General features: G+C 41.3%; 1 protein-coding gene across 2 annotated transcripts in view; it reads left to right on the forward strand.

The window, feature by feature from the left end:
- The first annotated feature begins 5,910 nt into the window (after positions 1-5,910).
- The window catches only part of NTN4 (netrin 4), a 131,751-nt gene continuing 121,452 nt past the window's right edge, over positions 5,911-16,209 (forward strand). Inside the window, exons 1-2 of one of the 2 annotated variants that reach the window (XM_037845091.1) lie at positions 5,911-6,319; positions 9,144-9,673. In XM_037845091.1, coding sequence (XP_037701019.1) covers positions 6,265-6,319; positions 9,144-9,673 — 585 coding nt within the window. In that variant the 5' untranslated portion in view covers positions 5,911-6,264. The remainder of the gene's footprint in view (positions 6,320-9,143; positions 9,674-16,209) is intronic. The other variant, XM_037845090.1, reaches the window with a different exon arrangement.

Below are 16,209 nucleotides of genomic sequence, written 5' to 3' on the forward strand. Positions count from 1 at the left end.
AAATTCCACCAAAAATGAGGAGCCCCAGTGCTCGGGCTTAATACCTCTGTGAAACTGCTACCTTTTTATGATAGATACAGCTAGGCATCTCTCTTATATGCAATCTCCCTTTCTTTCTAATAGAATTCTGATTTTGTTAAGGGTGGAAATGTGTCCAGGGAAAATTCTCAAGTCCCCCGACTTCCTTGTGTTTTGGAAAGGCTGTTTGGCCTACTTCTGACCAACTGGATATAAGGAGGTGGTGAAGCTGCTAGGAAAACTACTTTTTTTTCCTGGTAAAGAGAGAAAGACTCAGCTGGCATGTATCTTGTTTCTTACACATTCCTCCTGCCCCCACCCCTTTTTTTTAGTCTAGAATGTGGACACAAGTCCTGGAGGTGGAGCAGCCATCTTGCCACAATGAGGAAGAAAACCAGACATGTCCTTGATGATGTCCTTGGGTAGCTGCACTTGTACTGGACTGTCTACCTCCTGACTTCTTATTATGAGAGGAAAATTGATCTCAATTTAGTTACACTACTGAGGTGGGTTTCTGTTCATGCAACTGAATGCAATCCTAGTTAATATAATCATATTTCCAATTATTAGAGATCTGCAATGAACTTAGCATATTAAAGATTCCAAAGAAGTCCCATTTAACTATCTTTAACCTAATATTAAAATTATTTGACTGCAGAATCATTTTTTCTACAGAACCCTTAGTATATCTCACTGAGCTTCAATGTTCTACAGAAGTTTGGAAAATGCAACTTTTTTGTGTTTATCCACTAGATGGATAGTTGTGATGTTCTACCAAGATAGGAAATACAAGAGGAACGTTATGGGTGAAAGATGATGAATTGGTTTCGAACAGGTTATATTTGAGGTGTCTAAGTGAAGCTGTCCACAGACAGTTGTATGTATAGTCATGAAGCTTAGGAGTGAGACTTGGGAGTGAGCAAGGTTAAAGCCATGGCCTCTATGAGTTAAACTGCCACTAGCAAGGGAGAAAACAGCCTATGAGTGTTATTACCAATGAGGAAAGTGGCAGTCTACTTTTAGAACTGATCTTTTGAACTGCCATGCTATACCACCTCTCCAGAAAGAGAAAATGGAAAGAATAATCTGCTTGAAATCAGACACACCTGAGTTCATATCCTGACTCGGCCATTCTCTTAGCTGTGTTACCTTAGCTTAGTTAGTCAACTTCTCTGAACTTCCATTTCCTGATCATGGGGTTGACAGTATATAATCTTTAGAGGCTTGTTCTGAGGGCTATCAAGCATTCAATTATTGTGCCTGGTAAATCAGAGCTGCTCTATCAGTGCTAATTCCTTTTCCCTCTGGTTGAGGAAGATCTGTTGTCTTTATATTCTTATCTCCTATTTGGAGCCTGGTAAGTAGCACAGGATAATGAGCAATATGACAAACATTTCAGACCCCACAAAGTTTCACAGATGTAAAACAATATTTAGAATTATGTCAGGGCAATTATTTACCTTCTTCCTATTGAGCATACAAAACTTAAAGATGGCATTCCAGGGTGGGTGAAAAGAGATTGGATGAGCATGCAATGCTTTAATATATTATGTATTAAACAAAACTTAGAAAGTGCTTCCTATGTAACTTGTACTCTTCTAAGCACTTGATAAATATTAACTCATTTACTATTCATAATAATCTTATGAGTTAGGAACTATTAGTATCCCATTCACGGCAGATGATGAAACCAAGGTACAGAGAGAGAGCTTAAGTAATTTGCCCATAGTCACACAGCTAGTAAGTGGCAGAGCCAGGATTCAAACGTGGATGGTCAGAACTCAAACCCATGTTTTTACCCACTACACTACCATAAAGATATAAATAAAAGAAATCATCACATATCATTTACCGTTCTTTCATTCTTGTGAGGCCTTTGGTAATTGTTTCTTTATTTTCCTACATTACAAAAATCGTAATTTGCCTTAGAACATCTTTTAATCCATTCCAAAATGGCAAGATGTAGAGAAAGTTTTAGCTAAGAACCAATTGGAGGAGAAAGTGTTTAGAATTTGTATCAATATAGTGCTTCCAGAGTTGCTGTCTCTGTAATAAACACCAGAACTATTCTTGTTTGAACTTTCTAAGCTCCATATAATTAATTTAAACATGAGAGAGCATTCGTGCTTTTTTTTTTTTAAAGAAGAAAAGTACTGGTTACCTTATTGGAGGAGCACGCGTATTTTCAAAGGCTCTCACTCCCTTCCTAGGAATGAGCAGCTGTAGCCAGGAAGCAGATGAAATAGGAAACAGTGCCAATGGCAGGAGGCTTAGATTAAAGCTCAAGGAAGTTCCCAAGATGATGTGTTTAAAGGGCATTTTAAGGGCATAGACTGGGTAGAAAACAAAACATAGGATTATTTCAAGGGAAACAGTTCTCCATTTCATCTTCTCCCAATAGTCTTCCAGTTCAAAGAGATAAAAGATTGTATTCATGGAAAATTGATGGGCAACCAATGATTTTTGATCTGGAAACCCAGGTCCTATCTCCAGTGTGTATTTTTTGGATGATCTAAATTTGGCACTTACATCTTTCATGTTACTTTCTCTCTCTGTAAATGTGTGCAACTTTTTCTATTCCCTCCCACACATTGATGCTGTGAGGATAAATGAGATGATGTTTATAGCTCCATGGAGGAAGGATACTTGTACACTAAAAATACTGCTATTTTCAAAGTCCTTCCCTTCCTGTGAAATGTATAGTAATACCACATGTGTATAGTGTTGTTGGGCAGTCAAATTTTCCATAGAAGTGGGTTTTTTCCCCCAGAAAACAGATACTTATCCAATTAAGGAGAAGTTTCTTTTTTTTGGAATTTTAAGAATTTTTCAAATTTAGCACTTTGAATTTGTTTGTTTATTCTCTAAACAAATATTTCTTGAATACTTACTACATGCAATGTGTGCTAGTGGAAACTTTTTCTTCTGGTTAAACAAGATATATTTTACATTTTATTAGTAACTCTTTAAAATATCAATATATGGAAGTAAAAAGGATTCTAGCCGACATGAAGCATAACACCAGCTGATATCACAAAGCAGCTAACACATTTTTAGGCTACAGTAATGAAAACTCTAGGACTCGCTCAAGGGATCAGCTAGTTCCATTTTGTTCTACACAGATCAGACAAAGATGGAGTTGAGTTCTAGGTGCACATTATTAGAGCAACACTGAAAAACTGCAGTAAATCTGAAAAGGGGTGATTAAGATGGTGAAACACTGGACATCATGCCATATGTGTGGTTAAATAAACACTTGTAGAAGCCAATAATTAAGAAAAGCAATGAAAATTGATTTAAATATTTGAATACCTATCAGAGAATAAGTTGGACTTATTCTGTATAGTTGCAGATGACTAACCTGTAAACATAAGTAAAATTTTAAGAAAAGAGATGTCATAGTTAAATCAAACAACACCAAAAATGAAAAGGGATGCTTTTCAGCCTTTTAATTATTGAGATTTTTAGAACAGACACTGGTTGACCATCAGACAGATTCTGTGGAGAGGATTCCTGATGGAGTGAGAGGTTGGGTTCAAGTGTCCCTAAGGTCCCTTCTGGTTCTCAATATCCTATGATGCGTAAGGAACCTCATTTATTGAACTAAACTATAATGGAGTGATGTCTTTACAACCTTTTGGAACTTCGCTCCTGCACTGAATTGCCCCAGTCTGCTGTGGGATATTTTTTGTTCTTATGGCTACTTTTTACAGCACCTCCATCCTTCTTATTACCAGATTGCCTCAACTTATTCCTTGTCTTTAACAGCATCCCACTCCCTTCTAATATGCTGTGGCCTAGGAAAATGTCATAACCACACTTATTAAAATTACATGACTAATCTAGGTGAAAACGCGAAGAGCTCTCCCATGAGTAAAGTGTTTGGTGCATGTATTTTTTCCCATCTATTTTAGTTATTAAAGGCCCTTTTAGCTTTCTTACCGGTTCTCAGCAATATTCTAAATTGAATTTGTCAATTACATGGCTCCTGGAAACTTGCTACTGAAATTTCATACTTTTGCAAAGCTTCCTACTGATTCATAAAAATAAAAATTTTGAATCCATTACTGAAATTTTCAAAAACATGGAATCATAGGCAATGACATACTTATCACTGAGCAAGATTTTCCTATATAGGTAAGCTTTTCCTGGATAGCTTCTTTGAAATGAAAATATAATTTATAACTAAATTAGACTACATAGCCAAATGGAATTGATGGAATGTAGATTCTTTTTCACCCTTGCATTAATAACTAAGGGTGCATTTCCTTTCTTTCTTTAAAATTTACTTTGGCCATTAGGTTAATATTGGGGCTAAGAGCATTTGGCTGTTGTAATTTCCTACCATTTGTTTGGTAAAATGAATAAGTTGAAGAGGTGCTTCAGTTACTCCACTGGGGGAATATCTATAAGATTTGACAAAAGCCCCAATATTGCCAATATTTGAAAACTCAAATGATTGCTTTCTAAAGTGGATGATGTTATACTAATTGCTGCACCATACGCTTTTGCCACTTCCCAGTGCTGGCCAGATGAATAATATTAATGCATCCCAAATGGGTTAGGCTGCCCTCAGCCCAGTTCCCCCTGGGAGATATAAACTTCTTACATCCCAGTTAAGTCATAAATTATATATACACTTGGACAAAAGCTCTGAATTGTCATGATCTGTAACTAATCTGTAACACACACACAACTGAATGGTATCTGCAAAGTAGTTAATCTTCTGGAAAATATTCAGAGGCACAAAATGAACTCCACAATAAAAAACGCTTTCTATTTAACTTTTGGCAATTTCCCTGGACATATATATAGAACTGTATTTTCATGAAAATTGCAAAAGTCCCAGACCCAAGCGTGATTTAATCGCCTTCCATAAGCACCAGCCTTAAGCAATCCCATCCACAATTAGCTGCTTGTGGTTGCTACTAAATTGCTCCCCACAAGTTATTTCATAACATCATTGTTTCACAGCCCAACCTACTCTGTAGAGTAAGAGGGCTTGGAAGTACCCGCGATGTTCTCTTTGTCATGCTCCTACCTGTAGATAGAGATGTTCTTAAACAGCCCACTAGCTAATCCTGCGACCCTTTTCGTTTTAGCACCTTGCGTTTGGATTAGGGACCACCTTCAACACCAAAACGGGGACACCCTGAATGAAGCAGGCAGTGATTGTTTAGCCGAGATGCTTCCCCCGCCCCCAAATGACTGCGGAGAAGCAGCCAAGGCCACTTGTCTCGGGTGCCCGTGACCCCGGCTAGGTTGTGGGACTCAGTCCCGGGACGTGGGACTCCCGGAGGGGGTGGTGACGGGATTTCCAGGGAGGGCTTGTTTTGCAGGGGGATGTGGGAAGTAGGCGCTAGCCTGTTTCGCGGTTTTTTAAGCCCCTTGGCATGCCCTGACCTGATCAAGAGGGAGTCAACTGCTCTCAGGAATGTTCCAGGAGAAGGTGGGAGATTGCTTCCCAGAGGAGGCCTGTGGGTGCTAGAGGGCACCGAGGGGATCGCGCGGGGCAGATGCAGGGCTAGGGCCGGGAAAGGGGCGGGGGAAGGTGGAGGTCGCGGTGACCGGTGGGCGCCGGGCTTGTGGCGGTTGGGACTGGACGGCAGGGAAGGACGTGGGTAGCCGGTCCGGGCGCCGGGGACCCCTCCCCGCGCGGCAGCAGCGACCCGGCCTCGCGGGCTGCACCGCCCGGGCTGTCAAGCGCGGGGGGTGGGAGGGAGGAAGGGGTGGCGGTGCGAGGGGAGGAGGGCTGGCACCGGAGCGCCGCGGTGTCGATGCAATAAAAATGCATCCCTTGGAACTGCCCATGGAGAAGGACGGGACCGAGACGCAGCAGCAAGAGGAGGTGGTAAACGCGGAGGAGGACGCCCAGGAGGCGGCGGCGGCGGCGGCTGGGAAGTGAAAGGTCTCGCAAAGTTCAGCGGCTGCTGCGGGCGCCGAGCCTCGGGCCAGCGGCAGAGGACTCACCCGGCCGGGCCGGCGATGGTTCCCGGGCTCCCGCCGCCCCCGAGGTGCCCGGGCCCCTGTAAGCCGGTGCCCGAGGGTCACCCCGCCGCCCGGCGCGGCCCCGGACCGCGGTTCCCCGCCGCCGGCGCCCGCTGACCGAGCCTGGCGCCCCAGAAGGAGGAAGAAATAAAGAACCCCGTTTCCTCCCGACGACTGTTGGCGCTCCGTCCCAAAGCCGAGAGGTCTGGGCTCCCTCCCGCAGTCGCCCGGCCCGGCTCCTCCGGGCTCCTCCCGGCCATGGGGAGCTGCGCGCGGCTGCTGCTGTTCTGGGGCTGCTCCGCGGTGGCCGCAGGTGGGTGGTGACGCTGCCGGGCCCCCACCCCCTTTCCTCGCGCCTTTTCTTCCCCATCTCGGGACCCGGGTGTGCAGGGGAGTCCAGGCTGGGAGCGCAGCGAACGGCTCCCGAGGATGAAACGAGTGGCCATGTTCCGGCTCCTTTCCCCCGGCCTCTGCAGGTTAAAATACTACGGCTTTTTTTTTTTTTTTTTTTTTTTTTGCAACTGAGATGCACATGCCCTCGGATAACCCGATCTCCTAGGTGTGTCTAGCGTAGACACAGCGACCACCGTTTCTTTCTTGGTTTGGTCTTCTAAAAAACTGCCTTTCCACTTTGTGAGGGAACAAAGGACCAAGCTCGCCATCCCCCGGCACTTCATGGCCTGGGGAATGATGGGGAGGGGTGGCCCAGCGACCCTGGGTGCGCGTGGGCCTGGCCGTTCTCTGGTTGAGAGCGATCGCGGCCGCCCGACCTCACGCTGGGCACTGGGAAGCCAGGTAGGGACACCTGGGGCTCGGCGAGTGCCCTGTCTCCGGGAGAGTGGCTGGAACGCGGTGAGGCCCGGGCTGATCACCCTGCATTTGCATGCAGCTGCCTGGCCGCCCCGAGGGAATTGGTACCCTGGCCGAGGCTCTGCGGGAGGTCGGAGGCGGGTCTGCTCTCGGGCTCGGTAACCAGACGACCTACAGAGGCGTCGTTAGGTGCCCTTTGCCTCCCATTCTCATCCCGGGTTTCTTCGGCTGCCTTTGGCCACCCGTTCCTAGCTCGCCGTGTCTAAATTCTGGAGCCCCTTCTGCTCTTCTCCCTCCCTCTTGCGAGCCACCTGGTTTCCAGTTCGGCTCGAGTAGAGCTCTGTGTGAGAGGGAGAGAAAATGCGCATCCATCCCTGTCTCTCATATGTCTCTCATTTGCTCCAAAAAGGGGGCTGTGAGTTGGAAGGATGGGCTGGCGGATAGAGAGTATTATCGCACTACTCCTCCCCTTGGCTTCTTCACTCTCTCCCTCGCTCCTACCCCCAGCCGCCAGCACACAGTAAAATCCAGGCTTTAGAATATGCATCCCCCTAGCAATCTGCCTCATAGGAGCACCCTTGCTATACTAGGATGGTCACTTCTCTAGTCATCTGCAAGTGTTTTTGTCCACTGATTAGTATTTATCTGGCTCAAATATTTTCTGGACTTAGTTTAAAATTTAAATTTAGTTAAAATTAAAATTTTTAATTTATTTTAAAATTATTCAGTATTTCCCCCCAAAGGAACCGTTAAAGGTCTAAGATATTACTTTAACTCTTCCTACTTATGCATCCCTGTCTGTTCTTAGGCGTGCACCCCTAACCACAAAAGTGAACTTTAATAAACCTTTCCCATTTTCAAGCCATGTTATGGCAAAAACATGCAAGCAATCAAAAGGTTGTAAATAAATATCACAGAGTGTTTCAAGTCAAAAATACTTGTATGGGCAGTATATGATTTTCCCTGAAATGCTTTACAGGTGAGTCATAGCCCACTGTGTGTTTGTGTGATCCTGGCCACAACCATTGCCCCAGCTAATCAAAATGGTAGCAAACAGAGTCCAGACATAATGTACACTTCAATTTGACATTTAAAAAATGTGCCTAAGGAAGCCCCTTATTTTGGTTGCCAGGCTGTGTGGGGTGAAAGGCAGTCAGGGTGAAAAGTGTCTGTCTTAGTCGAAGCTGTCATTTGGCTCCCTCCAACAGTACAGTGATAACAGTTCAGAGGGGCTCCCTTTTAAGAAGCAGAAACATTCAATTAGCCTGAATTTGGGGTTTGACTTCCTTTTTCTTCTTTTCCTCTCTGTTTTAACTTTAAAAATAGATATTATGTTTTAGGTATTCATAATTAGAATGACAAACCCAAATTAAGGGATTGTAATATGTATTTAGAATTATTAAGTGGATAATGTTTATCATTTTAAGTAATATTGAAACAAAGTCTATTGGTCCTTTGTTTGGGTGGAAGAGTAAGTTTCTTTAAGGTGTTTTAGTTCATAGACAATGTTTAAACATGCTATTAGTGGCTGCCAGACCGTAAACATTTTCCTGTTAAACAAACAGGTAAATATTGTATAGGTAGAAGCACTCAGGAGACAGAGAGCATGTAAAATAAGTTTTTCTCCCATTTGGCAGTTTAGATTTTTGCCTTAGTTATATTTACTTATAAATAGAAATGGATATTATGTGTTTATGCTCCCATAGCCTCTAGCTTTGCCTCCATAAATGAAGTCCCATTGTATATTTATTAAACATCTCATTTTGCTTTTCCTAGGGAATTTATCCCTCTATTGGCTTAAAAAAAATAGAAATAAAATAGGATTATATATTCTTTTTAAATGCATTCTTATAAACATGTGAGATAATGCTAAAGATTCAAATTATACTTGAAAGAATATACTAGATGATCTTAAAACTATAGTTTTTTGGTGGTAAAGTCATGACTTCAAAGACAAATCATTGCATTTCAAACACAGAGTAGGTTTAAAAAGCAGATTACTAGAAAAGCTTTAAACCGATAATCTTTACCCCAGTGTTTCTATTTTCCCTCCTCTCCCCCTTTCCCAAAGTGATTTTATTTTCTCTTATGTGAATTTTATATCTAAACACAAAAATCAAACAAATGTGCACACACACATGCACACACCCCTACACATATTTACATACACGAATGCAGTATAAATGCAAAACCGTTCAAATTTGATGGAGTTTCCCCTTTATTGAGATTCTCATGCTCTTTGGGGATAGTCTGTAGGTAGGACTAGGTAGACACAGGAGCTTTCCAGATGGGTTTGTTTTGAATAACATATGTTTTCCCTTCCTTAGGATTGGCTGGAGTAGCTGGAGTGAGTTCCCGCTGTGACAAAGCCTGTAACCCTCGGATGGGAAATTTGGCTTTAGGGAGAAAACTCTGGGCAGACACCACCTGTGGTCAGAACGCCACCGAACTGTTCTGCTTCTACAGTGAGAACACTGATCTGACATGTAGGCAGCCCAAATGTGACAAATGTAATGCTGCCCATTCTCACCTGACTCACCTACCATCTGCCATGGCAGACTCATCCTTCAGATTTCCTCGCACATGGTGGCAGTCTGCTGAGGATGTTCACAGAGAAAAGATCCAGTTAGACCTGGAAGCAGAATTCTATTTCACTCACCTAATTATGGTGTTCAAGTCTCCCAGGCCTGCAGCCATGATCCTGGATCGGTCCCAGGACTTTGGGAAAACATGGAAGCCCTATAAGTACTTTGCAACTAACTGCTCAGCAACATTTGGCCTGGAAGATGATGTGGTCAAGAAGGGAGCTATTTGCACTTCTAGATACTCCAATCCTTTTCCATGCACTGGAGGAGAGGTAAGGGCACACAATTAACTCTACACTGTAAGTCAGGTACAAAAATGTTACCAGCCCACATTTTTTTTAAAGCATGAAGGTATACTTGTAGCAACATGAATGAAATTAGAATTTTTCAGGGGCTTTATTTGTCATAAATTATTTCTCACCCTTCGACATGGATGTGTAATTGTTTTCAAGCAGGCAGTCCACTGGCTGGATTTAAGTCAGAATTCTGAGATCCTAATTATTTTCATTTTAAGAAAGAATAGACATGCAACACCATCACTCTAGCATAAAGGTTTAAGAAGGCTACTGATTTCTTATTGTCAAAACAACTTACTGTGCTTTTGAAGGGAGTAAGAGTTAACAAAACAGCCTGTTCTTGGAGCCCATGCTGGCATCTTCCTGATACTGTTAACATAAATAGGAAGTAAATAAAAACAAAGCCAAGGGAGGAAAAAAAAATCTGTTTGTCAGAAGGATACTTTTGAATCCTAGCGGAATTTATTGTTGAGATTACAAGGGTGCATAGCAAACAAGTAAGATAGTTTCATTTAAAACAGAGGTTCTTTTTGGACTCCTAAATACATCAGTTTCAGCTTAGAGATTCTGATTTATCCTGGGCCCAAGATCATCTCAAGTGCATTCTGCTAAACAGCCTCCTTGACTATAAGTCCACTTTCTGTATGGAATGTTTTCTTTCTGTCTCTCTCTTCTTTTCTTTCCTATTTCCCCTCCTCTGAGAGGGGAATAGTTCTTTTTAACTTTTTAAACCTGGAAAAGTTTCCCCCCAAAATATATGCAAACATGCAGAGAAAACTGAATGGAAGCAGACTATCAAGAGAGTATAATAACTTCAAAATGTAGATTAAGAAATATTGATTCAGAAGAAGAGAAGAGAGCACAAACTTTCTAATGCTGGTACATGTCACAATCATACAGATTAGACAGGTGTTCTCATCCAGGGGTAATCTTGCCTCGGAGGGCACAATTGGCAATGTCTGGGAACATTTTTGCTAAGGGGGAGGATCACTATTGGCACCTGGTGGATGGAAGCCAGGGATGCTGCTAAACATCCCACAATGCACAAGACAGCCCCCACGACACTTATCTGGCCCCAAAAGTCAGTCGTACTCAGGCTGAGAGAGCCTTGACTAGGTGTCAGGTGTACATCCAAAGCATGTATTACAATGTTACAGGGTCTGAGGTGTGAGCAAGCACCCTTCCAGGAATCATTTATATTACTATTCACAGACTCTCCAGATGATTGTGTATCATATATACTTATTGAGCCTCTACTATGTGTCAGGAACTGTGCTCTGTGTATATAATATACACTTACTGAGCCCCTACTATGTGTCAGGAACTGTGCTCCATGTATACAATATACACTTATTGAGCCCCTACTATGTGTTGGGAACTGTGCTCTAAGTCTCTTCCTTCAGGAGCTTCACAATCTGTGGCCAGCAGATAGCCAAATGAGTAGGTCGAGTACAGTGTACCAAGTGTTACCAATTCTGCCTTGTGTGGGGGTGGTGCTTGGAGGGGCCTGGTGGGAATGTTGGTTTGGGAACTTCTCCTTCCTCCCACTACCATAGACATATGTGGGCTTTGGCCATTCTACCCAGCTACTTTTCCTTCTACATGCACCTGAAGAGACCACCAGAACAGTGCTGCTGGCGCCAGAACCAAGCAGGATGTGGTGGAAGCAGCACACTGACTGTTTTCCATTCTTCTTCATGGTCCACAGAGTTGTTTAGTCTTGTAATTTCATTTGTACCCTATCACATTTAAAATGTACATTTTTAAAGATACCAGGACAAGGAAAGAGACAGGTAAGTTAGACTCATTGTTTTTTTAGGTGGAGAATACTTTGCGTTAAAAACAAATGAAAGGCTTGAATTCTCAAATTGCTTTGGAACTGATCCACAAGGCTCATATCAGCTCGCTGCATCTCAGTGCTACTGGGCCATGTGTTTCTATGAAGGAGCAAAAATACAGTTTTAGCAACTAATGGCAGGCATGCTGTCTTAGCAAATATTGCATTGAATGCATTGCAGAAGCTAAATATAGTGCACAATGGACCAGCAATAACTTAGATATGCCTAAAGCGACTTTCATCTAATCTACAGCGGAAGCAAAATCTTGTCTTCTTTAAAGCAAATTTCTTTTTGCCACCCGTATTTACATCAAATTTCACACAGAGACTCTATGTTAGATAGTTATTTCACTGCACCGACACCTCCTATATCCAGTGGTTTTTTTAAATTGTAGTTATAGTTAATTTTGCAGACAAGTTTTAATGGCAAGAAAAATATCAAGTGCCACCTAGTTCCCTCTAGAGCATTGTTTACAAATATACATTAAGCCACATAGTGTTTCTTTCTTTCAGAGGATAAGTTCAGGAAGTAATCTTTCTCTTTTGAGTTAGAGCAGAGAAGAGACTTCCCCCAACATAAGGCCCACACGCAGCCTCACTAGAAATGAATATTACCTAGCTCTACTTACTTGCTCTGGAATATAAATTGGTGCTGAGCTACGTAAAATAATTTTGCATTATAGCCATATATCATTAATGGCCATTTTTTTAAGTTGCATGTTCAGAAATAAGCCAATTAATGTAGTTTCAAATAAGCAGTCTCAAATTTCATTTACTATTAGTTTATAATACTATAGCTCTAGATCTTCCTGCATTTTCAATGACTATTTAGGACTTCCCTAGGCATTATCTTACTACTCAGGTTCACATAAATATATTTCAGACTTAATTTGTTTCCAATATTTATTCAAATATACTCTGTTGAGCTTTTAGGGTCCTAGGGCACCTTTAGTTTTATGTCTAAGAGATCAGATACAATTCTCTCCAGAGCTGAAGGTACTGGTCATCTGAGAGAGGGCTTTGAAAACCTAGACCCCAAAATCCAGCCAGAAAAATACTTTAAAAATAAGATCATTGTTAACTTTATATTTCTTTTTTTTTTTAAACATGAAACAACAAGTAGTTGGGATCTAGATACAGTATAATGAGACTGGGATAAGGTCTAAGAGGGTGACGGCACAAGGAAGATATTCCTAAGTGGAGCAAAAAGGTTCCATGGAAATTATGAAGCAAGAACCATCTGATAAGGTTGAGTTTCTATGCTACCCTAGCCTTGCCCCTATTCTCTCACTGAAGCACAATCCTGAGCTGCTACTGCTACTGTTGATAATGTCTTACATTTGAATAGAAGCTCACGGTTTACAAACTACTGTCACTTGAGTTCTCTTAGTTGCTTCTCTTGAAAGCCCCACGAAATAGGTAAGTAAAATGTGTTCTATCTAAGTGGTTCACAGATTGTTCTGGTTCAGACTCTGCAGTTGCACATAACAGAAATCCATCCGAACTAGCTCAAGGAGAAAGGAGGTTTTATGGAAAGGATAGAGGGAAATCTTTTAGAATCTAATTACATGACATTCAGCAAGGATTTCAGGAACTGAAAAATCAATGAATGTCCATTCTCTCCATTTTCGTTACTCTCACAGCCCTTCATCTCTGTTTCTCCCTGAATCTCCACCCTGTATTCCTCTTTGCAAACAGGCTTCTTCACAAGGCCCTTGGTTTCTGTTATGTGGATTTAGCTTTCTCTAGTACAGATTCTAGCCCCAACTTACATACTTTCTGGTTCAAGCTCCCGTGATGTGTTGCTCGGCTGCAATTCTCAAGAGAGGGTGTATGAGTGACTCAGCCTTGTCATGTATCCGTCCTGGTCCAATTAGTGTAAATAGGGTGAGGTCACCATATGGCACAACTCTGCCTTTCTAGGGCTTTGAAGCTGGCTGGCAGTTTCAAAGCATGGGGTTTGAGTATCCTAAAATGTGTCTCCTTCATGGGAGAGGAGATCGAGGCTCGGACATAAAGTGATTTGTCCAGTAACATCTGGTTAGCTACATGGCAGAGCTAGGACTAAATCACATGTCTTCTTACTCTAAGCCTAGTGTTTGTTCCACAAAGCCATGTTCTCTTTCCATTATTGATTCCCAAGAAGTGCTAGCAGATATATTCGTATCTCCCTTGCTCACTTTCTCACAGCCATTTGTTATTCATTTGGATATGAAATGAAAGTGAAAAAACATTTGCCAAATGGTTTTCTCTGGAGCAGTAATATTCTCTGAGATGTTAATGGTGTTCTGTGACTAAAAGGTTCTGTGGTCAAATTTACATTGGGAAACACTGGGTTTAATAAAGTTAAATATTTATAAACACAAATATTCTCATTCTGCATTCTGCATTCCTGCATTTGGAGATATAGGACACGTCATTCCCAAACTTACTTGTCCGTGGAAACCTCTTTTTGCAGAATTCTGGTTTCTGTCTCCTAGGACTCTAGAGACCCTCTGAATACAATTTGGGAGATGCTGGAATGGAGGCATGAAGTGCTGCCAAACCCTGGGTGGAAGGCACAGACAGGCCTGGTGTTCGGTATGGTTTGAGATCAGTGTCTCTGTCATCAGGGGCTTAGTCTCCTATTTAGTAGCAGCAGTGGGTAATAATAACCTTGAGGCTAAAGATGGTAGGTTAATTAGGCCTCTTGTGAATGTGAAGAAGCATGCTCAGATCACCTAGGGGGTAGAGATGGATAAGGAGGCTTACAGAAAACGCAGGGAAGTTAGGGGATGTAGCAAACCATTTTAAGTCCCAAATGGCCAGGCCTCATGGAACTGGAATTTTGTTTATCTCTGTTTAGGAAACAGCATCTGTTCCAAAAAGCAACTCTAAAGTGATGTCATTATCATCTCCTCAGAAGTGAATATCACTTGCTCCCTGCTCTATCAACTCAATTTATAGAACTCTATTCAAAATTGGATGGTAACCAACCAAACCAAATAGATTAATATATTTTTAGTCTAATTGAATAAATGATATGGTAAGCAGGGGTATCCCAAAATGGCACAGAATTAGGAATAAATAAACCTTGAATAGGGGGATAAGATTCAGAAAGTTGGACGGTGGAGAAACTGAATTGGTAGAAATATGAGATAAGTTATGGTGTGAGGAATGGCAGTTGGTGAAAGATCTTAAATTATGTTGATCCATCTATTCATAAAATAATTTTTAAGCACCATCTACGTATCATCACCTGTTCCAGGTGCCAGAGATGTAGAATTGAACCGAAGACTGTTAAAAATCTCAGTCCTCGAGAAGTTTAGATTCTAGTGGGGGGAGGTAGACAACAAACAATTAAATAAAATACCCAGTATGTTCAAAGGATGATAAGTACTAAGGAGAAAATAAAACAAGGCAGGATATGGGGAGTTGCTATTTTTAAAACAGAGGGAAGGACTGTATTTGATCTAATGGACATTGACAGACTCAGTGTTCCTGGCAAATTTTCATGAGTGAACAAAATCTGTAATTTAGGGCCCCATTTCTTTTGATCTGAAGATATGGGAAAATGAAGACATGTATACATTATTAATATGATAAACTTTGGTAAAAATCCCTTTTGCTGGTGCTTCTTAGTATGAGAGCATTTGAAAAGGAACCTGAATGTCGTCTGTGGAAAAGAACATTACTAATAAGTAATCTGAAGCCTAAAGAGAGTTTAAGTGATGTGCCTACACTTACTCAGCTAAAATCTGTATTTCCTGACTTCTAGCCCTGTGCTATTTCCACTCTACTGTCTAGGTTGAAACACCTTTGAGCCAAGCCAAAGAGTGCAAATGATGCAAAACTATACGTCCTTTCCTTTGACGTTCTTATAATCTATTGGGTAAGATAGTTGAAGTTTTTATAATCTATTGGGTATAATCTGTTGGATAATTTATGGACTGATTTATTAAACAATATGAAATAGTGTATGATTAATTCCCCAAATGCATTTTATAGATAATTTGCCTTTTGAGATCTGAGTATTTATATGCCTCTTTAGACCACTGAAAGGATTATGTTTCAATACTTTGTGATAAAGTAAGTATAGTACAAGCATGCAGAAAATGACACATGATTCAACCAGGTTTTTAACAAGTATTTACATTTATAATGTCCTAAGCAATCTTTAGGATTTTTTTAAATTTAAAAGATAAAACAAAGTAATACACAAGTAGGAATGCTTTCTAAGCTACTCTTCAGTTAACTACTTGTTTTCTTCAATTAATGAAGTCTGCTCATGTCTATTTTAGCTGCAGCAATAGTAGTGCTAGTGTCATAGTGGCAGCTAATATCTACCGAAGGCTTTCCATGTACCAGGCACTTATATTAAGTGCACTGCATCCCTTATTCTCACAAGAACCCTGTTAATTAGCTATCAATATTAACCCCATTTTATAGACAAAGAAACTGAGACCAAACAAGTCAAAGTAATTGGGTCAGGGTCATAGGGGTATTGAGCTACCCCGTACCAGAGTTGGGACTGTTAGCTTGCCTTGACATAATTTATGTGATTAGGCTTTATTATAACTCTGAAATTGAAAAAAAAAACAAAACTAAACTGAATTGCTCTGGTAATTATTAGGTATTGCATACAACTTACAGTTAATTGATCATTTGTAATATGGTTACATGAACTTTGCGTAAT

The sequence above is a fragment of the Choloepus didactylus genome, chromosome 8 (genome assembly GCF_015220235.1).
Source record: "Choloepus didactylus isolate mChoDid1 chromosome 8, mChoDid1.pri, whole genome shotgun sequence".
Classification (NCBI taxonomy): domain Eukaryota; kingdom Metazoa; phylum Chordata; class Mammalia; order Pilosa; family Megalonychidae; genus Choloepus; species Choloepus didactylus.